General features: G+C 48.8%; 2 protein-coding genes across 2 annotated transcripts in view; one reads left to right on the plus strand and one right to left on the minus strand.

Moving 5' to 3' along the window:
* Positions 1-6,068, plus strand: part of VANGL1 (VANGL planar cell polarity protein 1) — a 46,364-nt gene extending 40,296 nt beyond the window's left edge. The window contains exon 8 of the mRNA XM_014266424.3: positions 281-6,068. Coding sequence (XP_014121899.1) covers positions 281-541 — 261 coding nt within the window. The 3' untranslated portion in view covers positions 542-6,068. The remainder of the gene's footprint in view (positions 1-280) is intronic.
* Positions 6,069-15,320: 9,252 nt separating this feature from the next.
* The window catches only part of CASQ2 (calsequestrin 2), a 33,967-nt gene continuing 23,107 nt past the window's right edge, over positions 15,321-26,180 (minus strand). Inside the window, exons 7-11 of the mRNA XM_005486116.4 lie at positions 24,237-24,282; positions 21,473-21,527; positions 20,737-20,837; positions 20,324-20,398; positions 15,321-15,997 (exon numbers count right to left, since the gene is read on the minus strand). Coding sequence (XP_005486173.2) covers positions 15,788-15,997; positions 20,324-20,398; positions 20,737-20,837; positions 21,473-21,527; positions 24,237-24,282 — 487 coding nt within the window. The 3' untranslated portion in view covers positions 15,321-15,787. The remainder of the gene's footprint in view (positions 15,998-20,323; positions 20,399-20,736; positions 20,838-21,472; positions 21,528-24,236; positions 24,283-26,180) is intronic.

The following is a 26,180-nucleotide window of genomic DNA, read 5'->3' on the forward strand; positions in this document are numbered from 1 at the left end:
GCTCTACTGAACTGCTGCCAGATGGCTGTGCTGATGGCAGAAGTCAGGGCTATAACTTTGCAAACTTGCTGGGATGAACTGAAAGAGGATCTCCTGATGTTTGTGTCTCCTCCTGGGCCTGAAAAGCTGAGAGGGACCAGGGAGAAGATGTCTTCTGAAGTGTTAAAGCTGAAACAATTTGCAGCATGGCAAGCCTGTGCTCGCGGCGCCGTATTTGGGGCTGGGAGGAGAGCAGGGCGAGTTGTGGGGCTGGTGCTAACGCATGTCCCACTCTTGGCAGGCATTCCTGGAGCGTTACCTCAACCCAGGCCCAACCCTCCAGTACGACAGGGATCGCTGGTTCTCCAAGCAGTGGACGCTGGTCAGCGAGGAAGCGGTCACAAGCGGCTTGCAAGACGGCGTCGTGTTTGTCCTCAAGTGCTTGGACTTCAGCCTTGTTGTTAATGTGAAAAAAATCCCCTTCATCAAACTCTCAGAAGAGTTCATAGACCCTAAATCTCATAAATTTGTCCTCCGCTTACAGTCTGAGACTTCAGTCTAAGGGATTTTGAGGGTGGGTTGTTGGGAGATTTTTATTTTTGTTTTTTTTCAATATCGTGCTTTTGGGTTTAATTTCCCCAATGCTGACTGAAACTGGCAGATGATGGACCAGTAATATTTGACCATCTGCACTTTATTTGGAAAGGGGAGGGGGGAGTTGGGATATCTTATCTAGGAAGAAGTATCTTAAGAGGCAACAGGGCGACTTGGCTCAGTTAGCTCAGCCTTGGAGACAGAACAGATTTTTTTCTTTGCCCCTCTTTCCAGGCATCCTGTAAATGTCACGCTCTCTTTCTCTGCACGGCTGCAGTGTCAGAGTTGTTGCTGGAGCGCTGCCTTACACCGTGCATGCCTGCACCCTTGTGTCTCTGCTTTTGCCGCCTGCGGCTGCTCCTGGGGGCTCATTGCTCACCTGTCCCTCACAGAAATCTCCTGGCACAGGGGGCCACAGTCCCTGCTCACCTGGGGAGGAGGGGATATCAAAGGGTGGGGGTGTGAGGGGACTTTTATTCTTTATTCTTCTTATCCTCCTTGCCACGTGCCTCTTCTGTCAGTGCCAGACCTGTATGGGCATAATGGGATGGTTTCACCCTCTGTGAAATTGCTTGTCTTGAACTGGATCAGCCCATTTGCAGCTCTTCAATTTATCTTTTTTTCCTTATTCAGTGCTTGTTAGTTAAGTTGTTCTTCATGTCACGGCTCCCTGCTATCTCTCCCCTGCTTCTCTCTGTCCTGCTTGTCAGCATCTCTCTCAGGCAGGCCCAAGGCTTCCTTTCTCTGTCTCCTCTGTCTGGCTTTCTGAATGTTTCTCCAGGCATTGCTGCTTCCTTTTGCACCTGCAAAGGCTGTGTATTTGCACTGGGACAGGGTCAGTAAGTAGCTGGCTGCTCCTTAGATAAATCACAGTCCCTCCCTACATCTGACAGCCTCTTTGAGGGGAAGGGGGTGCAGGCAGGAATGTGCCCCTCCCTCTCTAGCCAGCTTCAAGTGTGTCTAGAGAAAAGAGGGGCAAAAACACTTCCTTCAGGAGGGCAGCCAGGGAAAGGCTGACCTCTGCCCCATTCACTTGCTTTGGAGAACTGTTGTGCTCTGAAAACACTGCAGTGAGTCCTTCCCCACCGTACGCCTTCAGCTGTAGCTAAGAAATACCAAACAATGCCTAAATGTTGAAAATCTGCCTGCCTTTCTTGGCCTTGCTGTGCTGTGGGAGTTTCTGCTCTGAGGATGCAGTTTTGTCTGTGAGGCTGCCTTTGCCCACCAGTGCAGCTTTCATGTGTGAATTTAGTCACACCTGAGTTTGGAAGGTTTGTTTTTAATGGCGAGCCCAAATCGGTGTCTGAAGTGTGATTGCCAGCACAGAGCATGGAGTGACTGGAGCCAGCTGCAAGGCTGGCAGTGACCTGAAGGTCCCTTGAGATCCATGTGAATGTAAACGATCAATTTATTCAGCTCAGTCTTTTGCCATGCAAATATTCCTTATCGGGCAGGATCTAGCCTGCCCTCCATATGGATGTCTTAACCAAGAAGGCCCTAATTCCAGCAGTGTGTCAGTCAGTGCCTTTCATTGTCAGCCTGCACAGTCTTCTGAGAGGGCTGTGACAGCCCCTCCTGTCCCTTTTGGCCTTTCCCAGCCCTTCCCATGGCAGGCATGGGCTGGGCCATGGGGAGCAGCCACCTTAAACAGGGATGCTGGGAACAGGGCAGGAGGGTCCATCCTCTTCCAGCTTCAGCAGCAGTGGAGAGGCATGTGCAACAGTTCTCTTGGGATCAAGGGAGAACCTGGGTGAGTGAGGGTCCAAAGTGCTGATTGCCCATCCAAGTGACACCTGCAGTTTCCTGCACCTTTCTTACAAGCACGTGGTTGTCTCCTGGGTCCTTTTTTAGTCCGTGTATTGTGCCAGATGTGGTTGTAAAGAAATTGGATGGCACGGCCCATGATGGGATGAGGCCCTTTGCCCTTAAAGGATGGGAAGTAGGTAGTGTTTTCCCCTCTTTAAGCTCAGTGTTTGGATTTTTTGGCAGATCAGGCTTTCTGGTAGTCTGTGTGAGGACTCCTTTATTGACTGTGGCCTTCACAGTGTTTTACTTTGAAAAAATAGGCTGGTTTATTACTTTGAAAGAAACAAAAAAAGGAAGGTGAACTTACAGTATCTTACACTTGGCTCTCCTGAAGATGCCTACACCTGGCTTTTATGATGTGCATAACCAGCAGGGTGGGAGAGACTGGGAGTAGCTTGGGAGACTGTGGAACGCTTAATACCTGTGTGGAGGCTACTGCCTGTGGCTGAGTTGGCTCATTTCTGTGGAGCCAGAACAAGAACCACCTTGCCAAGGGCTTGGGTGTGCCCTGTATATGAGAGCACCTTGTCACAGGCACATCTGCAAAACTTTTTTACTTTCCCAGGATTTCCTTCCCCTTTCCTTTTCCCTGCCCTGTGAGGAGGGGTTGTCTGACAGTATCTGCTCAGGAAACTCATGTCTTAATTTTGTTAAATCCTTTAACACATGGAGAACCAGACGGAAGCAGTGTATGCTCAGTCTGGGCCTGCTTCTTCATCTTTGTGCTGTGGTTCAGCCCTGCCTTTTCTGCCTGCTGCCAGAAAGGACACTGTCAGCAGGGGCCAACTCCTACATTGAATGCTCTTCCTTATATCAGCAGCATGAATGCTTTGCCTGATGAAATCTGAAGGAGAGGACTCTCTCAGAGGTCTCTTTAGAGGTGAGGACAGACTGAAAGGGGAATCATGATTCCTGCATAGTCCCTGTTCTGATATTTTTAGTGACATTTTTCGGGGTGTCTCTTGCTTCCCTTCTCCATGCAAAATCAGGGGACCACTGTCATACCTACCTCACTGGGGTGTTGTGAGGCTAAACTCAACTTGCTTTCAAGTGCTTTGAGATGCACGGTTGGATCTGTGGCATCTGTAGGAATTCAAACTCTGTGAAAAATACTGAGCGGTGAGTGCGGACTGGTTTGTTTAATTCTGTTTATAGCCAGCTAATGAGTAAGAATGGAGTCATAGGGAATGAAGCTCTGATCCAATTCCTGCAGCCCTTACTTCTGCCAAGCTTGCTAAGAGCTGAGCATAAATACAACTTGGAGGGTTTGCCAGCCAAGTGCAGGCTGTTCCTCCAAATGCCTCTCCTGTCCTGCACTGTCTCCTTGCACATATTTTCCTTCCTCTCTCCCAGTCTGGATGTTTGTACCTGGTTGGGAATTGTGGAGGGGTTTATTAGATTTCAGATGGTTTTTTAACTTTTTTAACATCGTCCTGTTGGTGATGGAGTGGTCAGTGTCCCCTTTGGAGAGGATCCTTGGGCTGGACGTCCTTCACTGGGAGCTGAACCATTTGATAGGGTGCTGTGCTGCCCAGCCAGGAGTGGTGGTGCCCCACTCCCCTCTTCCATGTTGGCACAATTCCTGTAACTCAAGTATGCTGTAACTTAAGTGCTACTTTAAAGCTTTGGGTTTTTTTCCTCTCGGATTTGTTACAGCCTAAATCCAAAGCCATGCTGAGATCTTGCAAAACCAGATGCAGCTGAGACTTTCAAGTGTTCTAGAGCAGATGGAAATGGCTGTGGGTTTCCATGAAGGCTGGCTTTCTCTTTCCTGGCTATTAATTGAAATATTTGAATTTCTTGCAGCTTTCAGGAGTGTAGGGGCAGATACTACTCTTAATACTTTGCCAGCCCTGTAACTGGGCATGGGCAGGTGTTGTTGTCACATCTGTTGGCCTCTCACTGCCGTGTGACTTCAGCTGTGGGTGGGTGCAGACTCTGTGAGGCTGCCCTGGGTCTCAGTGTCCTTTCCCACACCTGGAAGCTGAGCAGGCAGCACTCTTGGAAGTGTGAGCATTTTAGCACTCCCCTCCAAAGCGTATCTGCAGGGTTGGGAGGTGTTGAGGCTGCACTTGGAGGCTTGGAGGCAGTGCACAGTAAGGCTCAAGTTTGGAGATCTGAACAAATCCCAACCCTTATGAAGCATCCAGACCTTTTCCTTTGGGATGGGGCTCTCTGTGCAACGCCTTGGGAAGCTGCAGTTGCTGAGTTGAGCCAAAAGCTATAGGGAAGCAGTATCTGGAGCTGGTCCTGCCCCACATAAGTAACTTTGAAAGGTCTTGTTTGAGATGTGCTCACTTCCAACACTTGCTGCTGAAGAAACTGAAAAGATCCATAACTTGCTAAACATGGAAACCTATTGAAGCCAATTTCATCTTGCATACCCAAACTTGTAATTCTGCCCTTTTCAAAGGGTAAACAAAAGTCTTGCAGTCTTCTGCAACAGTGCTGTAGTCTGGTCCCAGGCTGGCTCCTCACATGGGCTCAGTGCTGCCCAGCTGCTCATGAGGTGTGTGTGCAGGTGTTTTCTCATTCAGCTTGTGTGTGTCTGTGTGCTTTTCCCCTCTGGTGTGCACATTATATCTGTTTAAAGCCTCAAGCCAGACTTGGTGGCTCAGTGTTTTAGCTGTCCTTAAGAAGGAAGTGCTCTTGGAATTGAGCTGGTTTTAGAAAACAAACAAGAAAAAAAAAGGAAAAGGAAACTCCCCAAATTTCTGTTCTGAAAGAGATGGCTTTGGGCCATGATGTCTCCTGCAGGAGTGTGCATCCTCCTGCCTTCAGGCTGCTGCCTCCCATCAATGATCACCAAAAGTTGCCATTTCTGACAGCTGTGAGTGGTCGGGATCGCTCTGGGCCTGTCCCCAGTGGGGTCCCCGCCGTGCCAGCAGTGCAGCTGGCATTGCCTGCCCCTCTTGTGGCATTGCCCACCCCTCTGCTGGCACTGCCCGCCCCTCTTGTGGCACTGCCCACCCCTCTGCCTCCCTCCAGCACTGTTTTATCCCTGGTGCACATGGAGCCCTGTGGGCAGCAGGCAGCCGGCCCTGCCCTGGGTGTGCTCTGCCCAGGGAGGGAGGGAGGGAGGGGATCCTTCCTTTCTTCCTTCCTTCCTTCCCTCCCTCTGGCTGCTTCCTGGGCACCTCTCACCAGAACTGACGATGCTTGGGGGTATCTCCCGTGTGCACAGAGGGGAGATGCTGTGGCCACTGTACCTGAACAGGCATTACTGTGAAGGAATCTTACACTCTCCTGTGCCTGTTTCTTTGATTCAGCATTATTGTGTCTTGGGGAAGGGGTGGGAGCAAAATGCCCTTCCCTCACCCTCCTTTATCACTGTGTAATACTTTTTCTACACACACTGTGTATAGTAAGAAGGGTTTTGCCAAGGTTTTCTAATTAATAGACACTAACCAGCATTTCTTTCTCTTTTCTCTTCTTTGCACATGTGACTTTAACTGCAGTGGTACATGGTCTTTCTGTTCTTTTCTAATCGTGAACTTAAGTAAGCAAATTCCTGGTGTCTGTGACATTAATGCACTGTGGGTTTAGCCTTGTAAATTGTTCTGTTCCAAGCTGGGTTCTCTTAAGTTATAGCTGGATGGGGTTTTGTTGTTTTTTAAACTGAAACATAAAACCGTTTTACACTTTGCATATTTTGTACAGTAAAATTCTGGAAATAAACTGAAACCAGATTTGATTGTCCCACTCCTTTCTCTTACCCTTTCAGATGAAAAAGCTCTTCTGGTCTTCAAGCATTCCTTAGCTGTGGGCAGGAGGGGCCCTCCAAACATGTAGTTTAGCTGTTTTGAAGCTGACTTTTTGTCACCCTCATTTCTAGGCATTTCTGGTCTGCCCTGCCACAGTAAAATGCAAACTCATCTATCACTCCTGAAGGAAGATTGCTGACTGCTTTGAACACCTGAAATCTCAAATGATGGGGAGCAAATGCAGCTGGGGAAGTGGGGTGGTGGTGGGGCATGACTGGAGTGGGAACAGGTTTTTCTGCCTCCTGTGTTCTCATAATTTGCACACAAATTATGAAGTGCAGGATTCACTGCCGAGTTCCTTATTTGGCTCTGGTGGGGAGGAGGAGTGGTGAGAGGCAGAAAAGCCAGTGCTCCTTGTTTGTGTGGATGCAAGCCTGTGCTCTGCTAAAAAAAGGTGCAGGGAATCTCACCTCAACAGCATCTCTGGGTGTGGCTTTCCCCACCATCAGTTTCCATCTCCAGCGCACCAAGAGCTCAGAAGGATCAAGCAGCTGTGCCCAATGAAATGTGGGAGCAGTTTTTTTGTCTAGATGTTCTTTGGTGCCCCCTCTTCAGGCCAGCCCATCAGATCTCCTTGGTGGCTTCAGCTGCTGAGAAAATCCACAGGATTCTGCTCTTTGGTGAAAAAGAGTGCAGCAGTTGTGAAGATAAGCAGCACAGACATAAATGCCTGTGGAGAGAAGCAGCCACGTGGGTAAATCTCTGCTGGTGTTTGGGCTGGAGAGAGCTGAACTAAGGCTGGGAGGAAGCAGGAAGGGTGGGATGGGGCTGTGCTCTGTTCTGCCTCCTGCCCTCCCTTGATCTTTGCTTTTGATCTGTCCCTTTCACTTTGGCAGTGCCCAGCCCTGCAGTGTTTGCAGGTCAGCTCCCAGAGATGCCAGGAAAGGGAAGGGCACTGCTGCTGCCCTGCAGAGGCTGAGATGGGGCTGCAGCCCTTGCTGGTGCCCTCCTGCCCACCAGAGGAAGAGCTGACTTGTTGGACCCGAGCCCTGGAGGAAAGGCTCTGTGGGAGTTGGCCCCAGGTGTGTCATGGGAACGTGAAAGCAGCAGGAATTTGGCATAAACAAGACACTGGGCTTGTCAGCCTCGTTCCAGGCTCTAAGCCTTGAGAGCTGTGTCTTTACATGTGAGTTCAGCATGCTCTGTTTCATTTCTGGGGTAGTGCTGCTACCAAATCCACACCTGACTGCTGCCAGCTGTGGCGCTTTCCCTCCTGCTGTGGAAGCTGATGGAAGGAACAGGCTTTGCCAGAGGGACCAGTTCCTTTGGCCTTCTCCCAGAGCTCACATACCTGAATCATAAAGGGCTGTGGTATGTAGCTCAGCAGAAATTAGACCTGAGGGAGCTGATCTGGTTTGGTCAAGTCTTTTCACTGAAGTTGCTCAGACCTTTGAGGTGTGGTGGAGCCTCAGGTGCAACGTTGGGTTATGTATTACAGACCCAAACCTCTGGCAGAAAGGAAATGGAGGTTTTTACTGTAAAAAACCAACCACTTGGAGGGATCTGGCATCCTGAACCAGAGGTAAGCACCTTTTGCCTGAGGGACACACTGGACTTAAGGAGGACATGGCTCTCCTGCAGTGCCCTTCTTGACCATATGGGCAAAGGACCCTGGCTGCCCTGGGACAGCACCAACCACTGCTGTGGGTGTTTGGTGGCTGAGCTGTGGCTTAATTCACATGAAGATTGATTGGTTCTGGTAGGTGATGGGACCAGGCCTCACAGCTATGGACACCGAGAAAACATCATCTGTGGAGCAAAGGGGCCACATCCAGTCAGATCATAACAAATGGGGTAAGAAAGAGATTTGTGACCTGCAGCAACTGGCTCCAGAGCCTTACTTAAAGCACTAGCGGCACCTCACCATGGGATATTGTTAGCTGAATTAATAGTTCAGTGAGACACCTGGCTGTGGAGGTCAGCAGGGCTTCAGATGCCTTCAGCACCTCCTGGTGCAATGAACTGGCTTTGCTATCTCAGCCCACGTCTCAGCTCCTGGGAAGTACTGGAGGGGTTGAACTCAAGGGTTTCCAAGAGGTCCTGGAGCTCGGAACAGGTGGGGTAGGTGCAAGGGAAGCGGATCTCTCAGCAGGACATGGTGTCTCACAACAGCGTCCAGGAAGGGAAGGTATACTGGGAGCTGGCTGAGCAGAGTGCTTTGATTTGGCTTTCAACAGCTCTCCCGAGTTTATGTTGGACTGGGAAGGGGATGAGTTTAGGTTACAGTCCTTTCCGGCACTGACAGATAATCCACTGGGGCAAGGACATCCATTCCCTTTCCTCGTGTGCATCCATGGACTGCTGGGTCAGGCGGTGCTGAGAGAAAAGAGAGCACTGAGCACAAGGTGTCTGCAGAAGCAGGGATGGTGGGGGGATGGTGTATGCATAAATCATTAGCTGTGAACAAGGTTCCCCAGGTTGCTTTGAAAGCTGTAACAAGTTTTGCAGCCCTGCTGTGAGCTGGTGTGCTGACTTGGTGCTAGCAAAGTGGGGAGTACCTTAAACGGGAAGAAAGCTGTTTTCCTGTGTGTCCCCATCTCCCTGTCCCTCTCTATAATGAACTTGTAAGAAGTTGTGGGGTGTTTGGGTTTTTTCCCCCCCACCTACTGCTCACATTGTAGTCTGTGTTCAGGTTGGGATGTGCTGCAAAACTGCTCCAAGCCCTGAGCTGATCTTCCCTTCCTCCAGAACCTGGGGACTGGAATTAGGACACTGGACAGGACCTGGGGCTTGCTCTGGTTCCAGCTCAGTTGATGTGAACAGCCTGGGGCCCCATGGTGGCACTGCTGCTTGGGGAACTCCCAGAGTCCGAGGGTGCTGCCTACAGGAGAAGGGGAACCGGTGCTTGCTGCAGAGAGCTCAGCCAGGACAGAGGGAACAGTCACTCTTTGGGCTCTGGGTGGGCAGCACTAAGTACAGCTTAAAGAGGAAGGAGGAAGAAAATTTTTACCTTGTGGATGTGCATTTGAGGTAGCTCAATGCATCCACCTTGCTTATATATCAAAATATGGAGCAAGAAGCAAAGCCTCAAGAGAGACAGTGACACAAGGCAGTGTCAAATTAGTAGCAGAGACTTTAGAGATTAGGGTGTGGGTTTTCCCTCCAGCATCCTTAGGAACATGAAGGCATAAAGATTAAAAAATAAAAACCTGAGACACCACAAATTGCTCTAGGCATGAAGCTACTCTGTAAATTAAAAAATTTTAAGTCTCTTTCAAAGGGAAGAATTAGGTTTACAAGTGTTTAAGCATCTAGTCTTGCTTGTCTTTTTTTCCTTTTTTTTCCTTATTATTTAAAAAGGTAGCACAAATGAAAAGTGGATGCATGGGGAGAAGGGAGATGTGTTTGACAAAACACATTTGATTCAGCCTCCTTGAAAGTTTTAGGAGGCATTCAGAATGGTATGGCCCTTTGGACCTCTCTTCAGCACAAGTCAGATGCTGTGGGCCTGCTTTAGAACAGGGAACAAGAAGGAGCTGATTATATCTGGGCCACAGATGTGAAACAGATCCGCAAACCTTTTAGCTTCTATTTTGTAAAAGCTCATTCTTGAGTACTCATAATACCAGATCCTACAGTTGATTATAATTTTGCTTTGTAAGTGGTTGTGAGAAACTGGTTTAGTAATTCAGTAACTAGGCTGTGGGAAGCTGGGCAAATTCCTTTAGCAACTTCATCCTGTGGGGACTGAAATGTTCCTCAAACATTTAGCTACTTTTGTTGTTCAATAACCTCTCTCTTTGTCACTGGCAAGAGCAGTGAATTTGAACATTCTTCCAATGTTGAATTGAATTTTAAAGCAAAAATCAAAATCCAACACCAGGCAGATTTCAGGGCTGCTCTCTGGTCAAACATCACTTTATTTTCCAGCCATGCTACTGAGGGAGGGACCTGGTTCAAGCTGACCTTTCTCCAAATCCAGAAGCACATGAGGTTGCCCATTGCTGTGTAAGTGATTTCCCACCCACGGCTAAGGGAGGGCTCAGTCAGGACAGCCTCTGGGAGTCTCTGGCAGGGAGGTGCTCTCCGGCTGCTGTGGGATACCCCCTCCAGCAAACTCAGCTCGTTTAACCCTCCAGGCTTATTTCTTGTATGTGAAGCCATGACACTGTCTTCTGCCCAGGTGGTGTGGTGCTGTGATTGCTGGTGGCGCTGGGTGTTACTGGTCTCTTCCCACAGTGACAGCACTCAGGGCTCGGTTGCAGGGTGGAAGTTCGTCTTCTAGATTTGGGATAATGGGAAAAGAGAAAAGAGAACCACCAAAAGATCCTGCTACTTCTGCCCAGGCTGGTGAAATGGTTTTTCCCTGAGCATGTCCCACCTGTCCCCCTCAGAATAAAAGCCTTGTCCAGACATCTTTCTCCTCAGGAAATGTTGTCCCTTGTCATGCTGGGGATCCAGCACAGGCTGGTGGCAGTAGTATGAGGGAGGCTGCTTCTCCCTGAGCTGGGCAAGGGGCAGCAGGGCCAGGGAAGGGCTCTGTCCCTCAGTGACCCCCAGCACCATATGCTGTGGGGGTGGGTGAGAAGAAGGAAGGAAGGAAAATGGGCTGCACAGAAATGGAGAGAGAAAATAAATTCGGGGAGCCAGGGAGGATCAGAAGAGTAGTATGTCAAGAGGCATGAAAAGAAGGTGAAAAAGCTGTTTTCTTGTTTTCCATAGCATTGCGGACCATGCCCTTTGAGTGCTTTGCTGATCCCCTTTATCACAGGGGCTTGGCAAGAGAAAGCAGGGAGCGAGGCACCGGAAGGATCTTTGCTTCCATCCCAAAGGCAGTTTGTAATCTGATTCCTGAAATGGGTCTTCAAGCTGCAAGGAAGCTCTGTAGCTTTTTTTTTCCCCTTTAAATAGCTTAGCACCTTTTAAACCTGGCAGAGTGTTCTGGGACCTGGGCCAAGATGCTGCCCTGGGCCCTGCCCCATGGTCCCCTTTGTCATTAGATGCCATTTTCTGCCACAGAGCTGTGGGAGTCATCCCAGGCTGTTCCCCAGGAGTACTGACCAGCCAAGGGCTGCTTTGCTGAGGTCAGGGTACAAGGGAGTGGGGAGAAGGCAGGGGATGCTGCAGTGCAGTGGCTGACCCAGAGCCTTAGGTCCAGGCAGGGCACAGTCCTGCTGGCACGGCCTCCTTACTGAGGTCAGGTATCCGTCCTGCTGCGCCCTGCTCTTTCCAGTTCCTAGCAGCTGCTCCTGCACTGCGTGGCATGGACGTACCTGGGGTGTGAAAGCAGCCAGGGGGCAGTGAGCTTTGTCTCAGAGCCCTGGGGTGCTACTTGCCTGTTTTCCATCCTCCTCTTCAGCCCCTCAAGTCCAGGCATTGGTGTGCAACTGGCTGCGTGTGGGACTTCCCCAAAGCCAAAGCTGGGCTGCAGTGGAGAGGAATCCAGATGCAATCTTGGCCTCTTTTCACAAGATGTAAGTCAGTGGCAGCTGGGAAGTGGTAGGTTCCTGTCTAATTAATTCTTTCCCAGGGAATAAAAAGGAATGTTTTCTGTTTGGTGTCTGTGATGAATCCGTCATTCCTTTAGGCAGATGTGCAGACAGACACGGAGAAGCAGCCGGTGTCCTGGGCTCTGTGTTGGTGTCTGGCTGAGCATTCACTTCATTCTGGGATGGGAAGCAGCTGAGATCTCTGGTTTCACTACAGGGCTGTTCCTTTCCCAGGGGAGACAGGAGACTCATCACTCCTCAGAAACATCACAAAAGCTGCTGACCCTGAAAACATGGAGTAATCTGTGATTTCCAGAGTGCCTCCCTTGTCCTTTCCTCCTGCAGCTGTTTCCCAAATGGCTGACATAAACTCGGAGCACTTTTGAGTTCACACAGCCTCTGCATCAGTGACTGCTGCCAAGGCAGAAACTTTCTCCTCCATGCTGTGCATGAGAGCTGCAGTGTGCAGCTCCTGATGGGTTTCCTTCTCCCTTGATTGTTGTCCATGAGCAGCACAGGGTGTGCTGTGGCACAGCACCCCAAACAAACCCCTCAGCTGTGCCCTCCAGCCCTGTGTCTGGGGCCTGGGAGGAGGTGCTGCATCACTTGGTGTTCTTGCCACATGTACTGTGTTAGGAGGGTCCTCACTGTCACTGGGGACAGATAAGACCACATGTTGGAATACTTTAGGTAATACCTTGACAGTGGTGGGTTAATGGTCACCTTAGGGGTCTTTTCCAATCAAAATGATTGAATGATTCTGTGAAGAAACTGATCAGCTTGAAGCACTTGTGGTTGGATGAGGGCAAAATACAATTCCTGTCTTTATCTGTATAAAGACCTGTTTAATATGTCTAGTTAACATGCTGGAGCAAAAGAACTATTTGTGAAGAAAGATGTGCTTGTTAAGCACTCAATGCTGCCCACATACACAAATTTGTATTTTTTAAATAAAGGATTTTTTTGCAGGTTCCTCATCCAAATGTGCTGACTGTTTCTTCTCAGTGTATAGTGGGCAGGGTTAGGCTGGCTTTGCTCCTCAGGGCCCCCAGTGCCTTTCAAATGCCAGGTGTTCCTACTGTGACAGAGGAGCCCAGGAGCACCTGGGCCTGTGATCCTGTGTGTCATCCCCACACCCCTGTCTTACCTGTCCCTGCAAGCAAAACGCTCAAATTCAAGCTGCCCTCTCCTTCACAAGGGGCATTGTGTCCTTCAGCTGTTTGGTCATTAGGATCTTGGGGCAGACAAGGTGTTAATGGAAAAAGCTTTGCTGCCCACCCATCCTCATTGCTGCCATCCTTCCTCTGTCGCAATGCTTTCCCAACTTTTTATGTGATTGTCCCAAAAGCTGGCAATAAACAGTTCCTGTTTGTGGGCAAAGGCAATGCTGAGAACTGTAATGGCAGACTGAGGGAAGAGAGAAAGGACAGCCCCATCCCTGGCACCATGAAGGAGTGGCAGCTGGAGGATCAGCTCTTTCCTGCATAGCTCAAGGGAAACTTTCCACAAACAACTGGCACCACTCTCCAGTATGAGTTCAGCCTCTACACTTCTACATTATTTCTTTCCCCCCTAGAGGTCTCTTGCTCTGACACGTTCAAGTGCCTGTGGAACACCTGTGCACTTGAACATGTCCCTAGTGCTGTCTGCAGGGTCCACCTGGGCAATCTGTGCCTCTCAGAGCATCTAGAGGGGGCACTTCAGAGCAGAGGGGCATCCACAGGGGGAGAGGAGCACACAGAAAGCACTCAGGCACTCGGCACATCTGGAGGTTGTGCCGGTAAGGAAAGGCAGTAGAGGAACTTTTCATTGTTCTTTGTGTTTGGAGCGACTGATGAGGAGGCACATGGTCATTGCAGGCTGTTACCTTATGCAGGGTGAAACTGTGCATGTTGGGCTCCTGGGAATAGCCCAAAGGTAAAGGTAATCTAGTTCTTTCCTCAGGTCAGTAGTTGTCCCTTAATCACAGCCAGGAGCCACCAGAGAGCTACTTCTGCCTCCTCTTGCTCCTTAGCAGTGTGGGTGAATGAGACCTTGAGTCCTGCTCGCTCCCTCTCTGAGCTGGGCTCCCCCAGCAAACCCTGAGGAAAAAGGAGAGTGCTGGGCACCCTGTCAGCCAGCAAACAGTAGGGTGTGAATGGAAGAGAGGAGGAAACCTCCACGCTGAGAGCACACTGAATTTCAAGACTTTTGAAAGTTATTCATCACCTCAGAGCAACCAGTTGATTGTTCTCCCTGAACAAACTTGGTTCATCTTCTAAGCAATCATAAGAAAGCATGGAAGAGCAAATAGTTGACCTGGGGGCTTTGCTGCCCTGTCTGTTCTTCTAACAGGCTGTGTCTGAAAAGCACATGTTGAGGGTTTGATGCTCAGCAAGGAGCTAACTTGGCCTACAGCCATCTACCATGTTAGCACAGTATTCATTGTAGCGCATAGAGACAGAGAGAAATCTAGCTATGTCTTGTTCATACTGGTATTTTCCAGCAAGGGGACATGGCACAAATGGGAACATAGCAATACTTCAGCTTTTTCATACCAGTAGTTGCAAATTTCTATTTCAGCTAATGTAGAGAGAGGGAGTCAAAGAAACTGATCAACAGGTAGGGGAAAAAAAATCTATAAAATCTTGCTTTGCAGTTCATCTGATAAAGGAAATATATAGTGTGTAAACCTTGTTTCTCACCAAGATTCACATTTGTGTAACTCTGATTTTTCTGTCCCTCACACTGTTATTTCCCCTCACATCACGTACCCCTGTCCTCAGCCAGCATAAGGATGGTCAGAACAATGGTTTTTTTTTGCAGCAAGAGAGGAGATGTGTACACTACCTATGCTAGCAACTCTGAACAAATGCAGAACATCTCTATAAATGTATTTATACATCTCTGAACTCTCCATACATTGCACTATTGCCAAACATAAGAAGCTGAGACAATTGAAATTTTCCAGCATGGGGAAGCAGGGAGACCTAATGCAGCCACAGTGCCTGGCACATGGATGGTGCTGCACTCACCAGGACCATGGAATGGACCCTGGGCTTTGTGAGTGACCCCCCTGACTGCAAACTGGCACCCTCAACTCCTTCTCAGCCTGCAGCCAAGAGAGGCTTCTCACGTGGGATGTCTGAGTCTCTAGGCAGGGAGTAGCTGTGCAACTAAATGCTCAAAAGCCAAACAGCTTGAATCGTCCTCACTGCTCACACCCCAACACACCTCATCCACTGTCTAATGTGTTTGGATGGATGTGTTCCCTCCTGACATCTTGATCATGGGAAAAGATGCTACATGGGCTTTGGGTGAAGAGTCAGCAAAAGCTGGAAGGTCATGGGGAATAGGAGTGCTTCAGGATGGGCCCCTATGGATCTTTCCATTGGCTTGGCTCAGTGCCATGATCTTCAGGCTCAGTGGTTTGGACTCACACTGGGCTCAGAGCTGGACCAGCCTGTCCAGCAGTTCAGGAACTCATCTCATGAGCTTTGTGTCTTATATCAGTATCCCTGCACTGACCCCAGCTGTGGCCTGAGCTTTCAAGAAGAAAGAGGTTCAGACAGGGGACCCGGTGTTTGGTTTTGCATTGCGCTGCCAGACAAGAATATCCTGTCGTTATGTGGAATCACTGAAAACTTTAATAGCATCCCTAAAACCTCCCTCCCCTCCCAAAGCATTTTTCTGGCTCTTAGCATGTTAGGGAGTAGCTACAGACTCCCACAGCAGAACTTGCAGGATTGAGTGGTCTTGGCAGAGTAGCTGCAAAGGGCATTGTGTTTAATAAAAGGGCTAGACTTTACAGTTAGGGTTTTCCCTATGTCTTGAAGTGAGATTTGGTCTTTGGATGTTAAGTGCTGGGCTGATGAACACAGAAAATACAAACTGGCTCCCTGCGTCCCTCTGGCAGCAAGCAGGCAGGCACTTTTCTCCTGCCCTGGGACACTGGGGCAATTCCCTGCAGGTTCCTGCAGTCCTTGCTAAGGAGGCGTGATTCCCAGTGGTGCTGGGCGTCCGCAGGCGCTGCCCTCCGCAGGGGCAGTCCCGGGGCTCAGCACCGCTGGGAATCAGGCCAGGGGCTCCCGGCAAGGGCGAGGGCAGGGGAGCGGGGCCGGGGGAAGAGAGGAGCAGCGGTGCTTGCTGATGCTCAAACAAAGGTCTTCCGATGGAGGGACCTGCCGCAGGGCTGGGGCTCTCGGGCCCCACAAGTCAAACTGCACAGAGTCACGGTTAGTCGTCGTCGTCATCATCATCGTCATCATCGTCGTCATCATCGTCATCGTCGTCATCGTCGTCATCATCATCATCGTCGTCATCTTCATCGTCGTCATCATCCTCGGTGTTTATCTTCCCAGAAAGCACATCCTCTATCCAGTCCTCCAGCTCCTCGGCTGTGGGCAGGTCGTCATCATCTCTGATGTCCATCCAGATGCTGTCAGCCTGTGGGGACAGGTGATGAGGGTTAGCTGCCCCCAGGGACACAGGGTGGGACACAGCTGTTGTGGGGAGAGGGCAGGAGCACGGTGGGATGCAGGGCATTGGCTCCCTCCTTGTACAGCCTGTGGGCAGGCTCAGCAGAGCGTCTCTGCCCTTGCACTGGGATCCCCACATCCCTCTGGGGTGCTGCTGTGTCTGACCAGGGCAGGGGGGCTGCTCAGCAGGTTTATGGGAGTGTCTGCTGCTGTGTGCCCTGATGAGGTGTGTGCCAGCTGCCTATGGCTGTGAGCAGGAGCGTTGCCCACCTGATGCATTCCTCACTCCATCTGGACAGTTGTGTAGACTCCAATCTAGGTAAAGAGATATCCAAGAGACCTCTGCCAGCACCTGCAGCATCACCCCAGTTTGCAGGACATCACAGTGGTTCCTTCCTTCCATCCAGAACCCTTCTGGGACCTCTTCCTTGGAGCCTTCACAACCCCCTGTCAGCACCCTTTCTCCCCAGCCTCCTTTACAATCACCCTTGCCTCAGGACCTTGCTCTGGACTCTCCATGTGTGATAATGGCTCCCGCTCTTGGAAGAGCCTTCCCTTAGATCATCTCAGCCATGCTCCCATGCACACCATGGATCTCAGCTGAAGAGTGGTGAGAAACACCAATGCCCTGGACTGCAGGTGCCCCTGTCTTTCCCCCTGGCTGTCAGCATTGCTTCCATAAACAAAAAAAAGATGGGAGAATTCAGTAAGAAGACAATGACAAATTTGTGACTGCTACCCAGGGACAGCAAGATTATCTGGTCTCTGAGGCCAGGAAATGAAAGTTTTCCTCTCTGCTGTGCTATAGGTTCCTTGGGTAAATGCCTGGATAAGCCCCTTTCTGTTCACTGTCTCCCCTCCATATAACAGGATCAGCCTCCTGTTTTGCAGAGGCACTGTGAGCTTATCTCATGCAGCATTTGATGTTGCAGAAGCAACTTCACATATCAGAAGACAACTACCAGCTTTTGCAATGCAATCAACCTCTTTCCCTGTCTGTGGTATTTAATTCTCTTTGATTTACAGCTTGCTAAAAAGCCAAACCAATTTCTGCTCAAGGAAAGCTGTGTCTCCCATACAATATTTTCCTCCTAAATCACCAAAACTGCAATAAAAAAGAACCCTGGAGAGGCATGCAGTCCTTGCTCCACTCTGTGGGATCTCAGCACCTCAGGACTGAGGTGCCGAGCCACTGAGACCACCCTTGGGGGGCTCGGGAGTCCTGGAATGTTGCCAGAAGTGTCTGGTGGCTGGACTTTGATCCTACACAGGAGACGACACCTGTATGAGGATAGGAGGATTTCACCGGGGTGAATGGTGAAGGGATTAGTTAATTAGAGGGTGAGACACAGGGTTTAGGATTTCTGTACAGGGGGGTTTAGAGAAGTAAGATGGAGGAATTGGGGCGTGTCCTGTCCTTCTTCTTCTTCTTCTTCTCCTCCATCTTCTGTGGTGATGGTGGCAGTTTGGGATTGGTCATTACTAAAAGTGCACCGGACAATAAGGGGGAAAGGTATTGGGGAAAAATGATAAATATTGTATACATAACTTTGAGTATAAAGATAGGTGACTGTCCGGAGGGCAGGACAGTGTGCTCATGGCTGGCTGCTGAGCAGACCTCTGTCGGGCCGAAAGAAAATCTTTTAGATAAACAATTAATAAACATAGAGACCGAAAGAAGAACTGAAGCCTCTTCTCATCCTTTGATACGCGGGCTGCCCCAAGGCCACTCCGGGCCTTTCCAGGCCCTCCAAACAGCCGAAAACCGGACACACTCAAATGTTAATGTTCCCAACCTCAGGACTGTTCGTGCGGAAAAAAGTGACACTTTTAAATAATGGGAAGAGGAGTGGCTCCATTTCACCTCCAGAAGGTGCTGTGCAAATAAAGCAGTGATATTTTGCAGGGCATCATGGCCCTAGTCCTGAGCCACAGTCACCACAATGTGATGAGCCAGTTGGGGCTGCTGGGAGCTCTGCTGTTTGCATTGGCAGGTTTTTACAGAAGTGATGGGGTCACGGGGGTTATGTCCACTGAAGCCAGCAGCAGTGTTTATTTTCACTCTCTTGTGTAAGTCCCACTTTGTACCTGTGTAACTTGGCTGAATGCAGTGATGTAACACTGAAATAATAAAATGAGCTCAATGTTTGTTTTAGATATCACCTGCCAACCTAGAACTTTCTTAAATCTCTCTCAAGAAATAAAGAAAGGACTTAAGAGGAATGAAATAAAACCTGCAAATACTGTAATCAACAGCCTGAAACATTTACTATATCAAAGCCAGATAATGCAGGAGCTTTTACAGGTCTCTGAGTGACTGCTGAATAATAAGGCATATGTTCTTACCTAATTCTGCTTTCTATATGATTCTCATGCCACTGATAATCCCACTTCCATGAACTTCCATTGAGTGCTGTTTAATGTAGCTTTGACGTGACTTAAACGTGACCAGTCACAGTAAATATAATGAAGGGAGATACTGTGTTAAGGGCATAAGACTGGAAGACTTGGGCTCTCTTTCTGGCTTGTCCATTCATTTCTCTCATGGTCTTAGGTGACAGGTGCTATTTTGGCCCTTTTTCCTTTTGTCCCTCCCTTAACAATTCTGCTAAGGAGCATTAACTCACTGGGTCTCCACTCTCTGGGGGTCTGCCCCATGGTCTTGTGGAGTACTGCTCTATTGCAGGCAAAAAGCTCACGTGCACCAGGGCTGAAACTACACCCTGACTCCCAACTCAGCCTCTCAGCCACCTCAGTGGGATGAGCAAGATCCAGGGACTCTGCTTTCTTCATGACACCATCGCTTTGCCTTCCCCACCAGGTCTCCTGTGTTACAGCCTTGCAGCATCTGTTGTAACAGGAGGCACAACCATCCAGTACACCCTTGCTGTCCCTCTTTTTCTGGGGCAGTACAGGAGAGAGGATGTGGAGGCTGGAAGCAACATCAGTGTTGAGCCAAACCAGCACCCAGCCCCACACATTTGTCCCAATTTTAAGTCTCTCTCTGCTCTCTTCTGATGAAACATCTAGTTCACTTATGACTCACATTTTTTCAAACATGAAGTCAAGCATCAATTTACAAACACTTCTGCAATGGAGAGATTTCTGTTTCCAGAGACACTTACATACCCACACAGGTTCATTTTAAAGAGATTGAAACAAACACCCAGCACTTGAATGTTAAAAATAAACTAAGGTAACAGTTTAGGCAGGAGCATGCTGCATTACGGGCTCTCTGATCATCTGGACTGTTATTGTCAGAAAGAAGAATGGTTTCTCTCTGTGTCAGGGCTGTTCCATTGCACTCAGCAGCCCTGCTGAGATCCCTGCTGGTGAGGGTCAGACGGGTCCCTCTCCCACCTGCCTTAAAAGCTCACAGGGCATGGGCAACCTGAGATCAGTCCCATGATTTCTGGTTTGAAGGCCACCACAGTGAAAACACAGGCTGCTGGAAACTCATCCCAATAGCACAGCTGTGGGTGCTGTGGGTACTGTTCTCCCTCAGCTGTGCCAAAGTAGTGCCTCTGCCTCTGCAGGTCTCCCTCTGCAGGTGCTCCTGTGGGATGGTGTGGGAACCTTCACCAGGCGTGGGGCAGGCAGGTCTCCTCTTCCCACCCAAATCCCACCAGCACTCCCTGCACAGCAGTGGCTCAAGGGCAGGAGGGCCTGGATGAACCACAGTGCACCCTCCTTACGGCAGCAGGATTCCTTGATTACCAGTTTATGCTGTACTTCTGTTAAAGCTGTGTATTTATTTAGCTTTTTTCAAGCTGTGCAGTTTCTCCCTGTCATCTGCTGGGGATAATATTTCCCTCCTACACTCAAGCTGTGCCCTTTTGCTTCTGTAGAAAACAACAACCTCCTGTTACTCCTCTTCCCCTAAGCATGGCTTTCTTTTCCCCCTACACACACTTTTTCTACACAAAGCCACCCAAGCTGTCGGAGCAGGGAATGGATGATGATGCATGCTGTGAGTCGGGGTGGAAATACAAGATCTTGTAACCAAACTGGGCAAAGCCCTGAATCCCAGGCCACAGAGGCTGGAGCTGTCCCCAGCAGATGTGGTTTGTGTGTGATTTGGCACCAGAAACACACTCAGGCTAAAGCCCTAAGCCTGACATCAGAGGTGTTACAAACCCTGCGCCATGTGGGATGGGTGAGGCCTTCATATTTTTTCCCTGTTCTACCTGCACTTAACAGTGGAAATCCCACTGATTCCAGTGTCCCTCAGGACCCAACCCTTCCAGCACTCTAATTTTGGGATCACTGGATTTTCTGGGCACGTGCTACTCACATCTGTGACGTTCACCACCCCAATCTGTGGTCTGAACAGGTCGATCTTGAAGGTCTTCTCCCAGTAAGTGATGAGCTGCAGGAGTGAGACACAAGGCTCAGTCAGGGGTGTCTGGGGAGTGAGGAATGTGCATCCATGTGTGCACAGGAGAAAGGAGAGGCTGAACAGAAGCTTGGGCTGCCACACATGGCAAAGGAAAGCGCCGACTCCAGGGGTGCTCCCAAGACAATGCCCACTTGGGAGGCAGACCCAAACAAGCAGCTTTCAAAGGCCTGTGGTCCAGTTTCCCATCCTTCCCTGTCCCACATTCCCTGGGGCAATTCCTGCACTCGTGTGGGCACTCCCCCACTCCCCCTCATGCCCATCCCATCCATTAATTAAAGCAAGAAAGGCAAACAGCCTCTGCCACTCACCAAAGGAAAGTCATCAGGGTCAATCCAGACAATGCTCAGGTCGGGATTATCGGTGTTGTCCCTGGCAACCTGCTTCAGGATTTCCAGGAACTCAAAACCATCTGAAATTATATATGAACCACTGCAACTCTCCTGCAAATGCACAGGCACTTTTTGCTTGTGGAGTTTCCAGCTTCCCTGGCTCCCCTATGCACACAGGAGTTGTTTATAGTTCTCATTAAAATGCTGTCTCCCAGCGCTTTCTCTTGATAATAAGGCTTTTAATTTCAAGCATCCTCCTCGGGTATTGAAATTAGTTACACATGAATTAAGCCCCATAATCCTTCCGTGGAGTGAAACAATGTCACTATTTTCTTGTGGTGAGGAGGAACTGAGCCCCCAAGAGGCCAAAGCTTTCCGATTTGCTGATGGCTCTGAGAAGCGCCGATGGCACGGCTTTTCAGGAGTCGGTGGCTTTGTGTTTCCCACATGCCTATCCCACAGCCAGCCCTCAGCACTCCCCCAGAGCTGCACAGCAAGATGGATGCAGAGTTAGGGAGCAAATCCTGGTACTGGGGCGGAAGGAATGATTTTTTTTTTTCCCAGGCAATCATCCATTTCTATCCAAAATTTGAGTCCTGGCTAGCACACCTGCTAGCATAAACACTCAGTAGGCGTCTACAATGCAAACAAAGCAGATGAAAATGCATTTTCTTGAAGGATGGAGAGTCACACAAGGAAGAAAATGGGCTCCTACCTGGGTCATCTTCTTCAGCAAAGGCTACGATGTGAATGCCCTCCATGTCATCCTCCTGGAAACAACACAACTATTACTGATGGGCCAGGGAGGGAGGACAGAGTCTGGGTGGTTGCTGGAGACAGGAGCAGTGGGATGCCTTCAAAAAGGGCAATTACAGAGGGAGGCTTGACTGGAGGCCCAGAAAGAAACCAGAAATGGGAGCTGAGGTGAGGCTGCCTCATGAAGGTATTTAGTGCTGAAGGGAGTAGTTTAGGTAGTGCTGCTGAAATTCTTTGGATAAAAAATAGGTGGGCACCATGATGGCAATGGCAAGGGAGCTTCTGATGATGTGAGGCAAAAGCTTCTCTGCAGAAAAGGTCAAGGGCTCTCTAGGATGAGAATACAGGCTCCCCCTTCATGCCTGAGACCACATATCCTCATTAATTTTCAGCTCCCAGGGGATGGTTTGCAAGGAAGAAAATATCTGCCACCATGCTCAGCTCCTTTGGGGCCAGCAAAGGAAGTTTTCTCACAATATGAGAGACAAGGTGGCTCATTTGGGCCCCTATTTGGAGGTGAAGGGTCTCTGCTTTAGGTGAGGGTCTCTGAGAGCAGTGAGGGAAATTGAGTGGGGGGCTCATTTCAGGGCTCCAGTGAGTGGAGGGCAGAAATTACAGCCTGGTGGATTACTTTTCTCCATGAAACACATGAGTAATGATATTGGCAAAGGCCAATGGATCTGCTGGCCGGTTCATCATCTGCCTGCTATGAATGTCATCTCTGAATTATCCCATGGATCGGTTTCGCCTTCCTCACCCACTGTCGGTCCCAGTTTCCATTTCAATTGGTTTTAATGCAAGCAAAAATTCCCATCTAAATGCTAATTTCTTTTCCCTTCTGAGCCCAGAGGTGAAAAAGCCACCATCAAATACTGAAAGGGAAAAAAACCCTGAAAGATTAAATGGAAAACATTATCTTTAAAAACAATAGTGGATGCTCAGCCTTTGTGGATGTCTTCAGGGAATACATTTTCACCGGGACATTCCAGGCAGATTTACTTGGGATTCAGACCACTTACAGCTGGCAAAATTTACACTGTTGCTTTTTCTTCATATTCACCAGCAGCATTGTCAGACAGCAAAATAAAATTTATATCTCTATATGCTACATATAATTACATGTATGTACTGATATAATGCAGCTCTATTCTGGCCTGGAAGGCAGCAAACAAAACTGGACTAACTCCAGTGAAGGCACTGAGGATGTTGTGACCTGGCAGTGAGATCAGAATCCAGCCCCCTGCCTTCTGTAGGTATGAGCCCACTGCTCATGGCAGAGGCAAGCTCTGTATTCCCAGGCTGCTGGTTGAGCAAGCATCCCACCATTGGGAATTCACACTTTTCATGAGGCTGTTTTAGAATATAGCCTGTATGAAAGTGAAACCACTGCTTGTGTAATTTGGGCTTGCTCAAGTGCCATTAGAAACCTTGGAGGGGCTTTGGTGGATCTTGGAAGCTGTGTTCTATACAGAATCTGTATTGCAAAACAAAATGAAAAGCTATTGTGCCTAAGTGACTCATAACTCCTGGTTCAGCTTTATTACCTCTTGCCTTGCTGTATTAAAGACTCCCAAGGATTTTGCCACTTTGGAGTCCCGTGGTGTTTCATGTTACACAGCCAAGAAGGGGACATCTAAATGCTGTTATAAATGTGTCAAGTCTTTTGGAAGAATGACTGCATCTTCCTTAGTGTCTGTAAAGCACCTGTTCAGCCTTGCTTTTCTGCATTCATCTGGCACTTGAGAGCCCCTGACTAGCTTTTAACAACATATTCACTCACAGTGAAGGGATAATTTTGTTATACACAATTTTTCCTTCCTTTTCACCCTTCTTTTCCCCACCCCTGCAGACCCCAAGAGTCCTCTGTGTGAGATAGAGGCCAAAATGCAGGTTAGTTCTTCACAATTGCTGATTTGCATCTTGCTTGCACTGTGAGAAGTGCAGTCAATACAGGATCTGCTTTGAAATCTGTATAATTAACTGTACTGCCTGCCTTCACTTCCATTTTGAATTGTTCAAGTGCTCTTGTAGTTTTATGAGGACACATAGTGACAGGATGGGGGAGAATGGATTTAAACTGAAAGAGGGTAGATTTAGACTGGATGTAGGGAAGCAATTCCTCACTGTGAGGGTAGTGAGGCATTAGAACAGGTTATCCAGAGAAGTGCTGGATGCCCCAGTCTCTGGAGAGTGCAGGGTCAGGTTGGATGGGGTTTTGAGCAACCTGCTCTAGTGGAAGGTGTCCCAGCCACAGCAGAGGATTGGAAACAGATGATTTTTAAGGTCCCTTTGAACCCAAACGAGTCTATGATTCTGTGAGTTTCCATGAGACATCTGCACAGTGAGCAGGCCACAGAAATCACCCCACCAGCAGTTCTGGTGCCCTCAGCACTTAGTTGAGATGGAGCATCCTTGGGCAGGACCACTCACAGGCCCCACACCTGCCTGGCACACTGCTTATCTTTCCCTCCTCCTTCTCTCTGTGAAGCAAGCAGGAGCCAGCCCAGCTCGCCATTGCTGCTGTGCAAAGCCCTTGAGCGCCCTGTTTGAACTGAGGCACCAGGCAGCGCAGACAAGGCTTTCCCTTTTTCCCAGAAGAGAGAGAGTAGCTCTGCAAGGAAGGAAAGATGATGTTCTGCCCAGGCAGAGGCTGCAGCTCTTGAACAGCAGTTCCTTGTTGGAAGCTGGCAGGGGACACGATGGTTCCCACCACAGGTGCTTACCCACGTCTCAAACATGTCCTCGGGGCGCAGCTTCCTCAAGGTGGCCCTGCAAGGGAGACAGAAATGCTCTTTGAGGACATATCCAGCACTGCCACACGTGACACTGTCAGCAGCACGGGAAAGCCACCATGGCAGGTTTGGCTGGTGGCTAGAGTCAGCCACCACATTTTGAACACAAGAATGGGGGCACTGTAGGTCAATTTATGCCTTTATTTTTGGTGATAAAACCCTGCTCATGGCCCCACTGGAGTCACTGCAGCCACTGTTTCTGCTTGGGAAGATGAGACACCTCTCTGTGCTGAGATGTGCTGATGAATTTGTCCCACACATGGCAGACTGATCTGTCTGTCCTGAGAGCATGAGACAACAATCACTTTTGTTTTAGAGTCTCTGGGACATTCCTAATGGGCTCTGGCCCCCCTTTCTCCTGGTTTCACCCCATCAAAATTTCAGAACAGAAATCTTTCCCACCTCTGCAGAAGCAAAGAAGACAGAATTAACTCTGGGAAGAAAATTTAGACCCTAACAACTACTGACAAGAAAATTTAAATGCTAAGACTGGTCAAAGATTTTTTTTTTTTTGAGAAGTAGTACATAAAGGAAAAAAGATTAATTTTCAGACACATCTGTAGCAGGAAGCCTGGCAAGCTGAGAGTTGATTGGTGTTAGAGGGGCACTCAAAGAACACAAAGCCATAGAAGACAAACACAAATCATCCTTTGCACATCTGCTTGCTGCGGTATCAGCTGTTTGGGGAGGGTCTCCCTGGCTGACCTGCCCCAGGACCTGCTGCAAAGAGAGGTGTCAGTCTGTGAGGTTTTAGAACAGATTGGTAGGAGTGGCAGCGTGTTGCCAGACCCAGGTGGAGTAAGTGAGATGTGTAACCTGTTACTTCAATTTGCCTAACAAACAGAGCAATGGAAACAAGGAAACATTTTGTAGAGGTTCCTAATGGACCTTAGGAGCCACAGAACTGAGCTCCAGTTAGATCAGAGAAAGACAATCTTCTGTGGATTAATAACGTTGAGGGGTGGAAATGAATGGTCAGTTTTCATGACAGAGGGAATTCACCAATTAAGATTCATAGCATATTCTTTGGCATGATCTTATGCACAACATATCCTCACATAATCTGAAAAAGATGGGAAATAGGAATATGGCAACATTTGCTTATCATATCCAATTCTTTGGCAACCAACAAAGGCCTGACTATCAGCTGATACAGAAGATCTCCCGAGACCTGAGTGTCTGCATGATAGACAGACATATAGCAAGTAACACTCTTGCAGAAAACCAGCCCTGAGGGTACAGGTGCAGCAATTGGTTCTAAATTAGTTGTAATTAATTTTTGCCTCTCAGGAAAGGAGCCCAGGTGTCACAAATTGAGAAAGAATCAGCTCCAAAGGAAAAAGGCCAAAAGAAGGTTGCAAACTGTTGGGAAATGGCCCAGGAGTAAAACAGACCATTATGGCAATGGACAGCTACAGTGTGAGCCATGACAGTGGAGTTATGTGCAGTTCTGGTCATGCCATCTCAGAAATTATATGGATAACTGAAAAAGGCACTTGGAAGTGTGGGAGTGGTGAGTGAAGGTATGGAAGGACCTCTATTTGGTGAAAATTAAATAGATAAGAATTCTTTATCTCATGAAAGAGGTGACCGAAGAGGGTTTTGGCAGGTATTCTAAAAACTGGGAACAGTAAAGAAAACGTGAATAGCTTAGAACATGGCCACGGCTCTAATGACATCAAGGTTGCAGATTAGATCCCTGCACAGGTCATTCACTTAAGAGTTGGACTTGATGATGCTTGTGGGTCCCCTCCAACTCAGAATAGTCTTTGATTCTCTTTCTACCTTAAGTATTAATCATTGTTCCTCTTAAAAAAGAGTTAGTAGGTGCCCAGAGAAATTATTAGGTAGCAGGTATAAATGAAACAAATAAGA

This window comes from Zonotrichia albicollis, chromosome 2, assembly GCF_047830755.1.
Source record: "Zonotrichia albicollis isolate bZonAlb1 chromosome 2, bZonAlb1.hap1, whole genome shotgun sequence".
Lineage (NCBI taxonomy): Eukaryota > Metazoa > Chordata > Aves > Passeriformes > Passerellidae > Zonotrichia > Zonotrichia albicollis.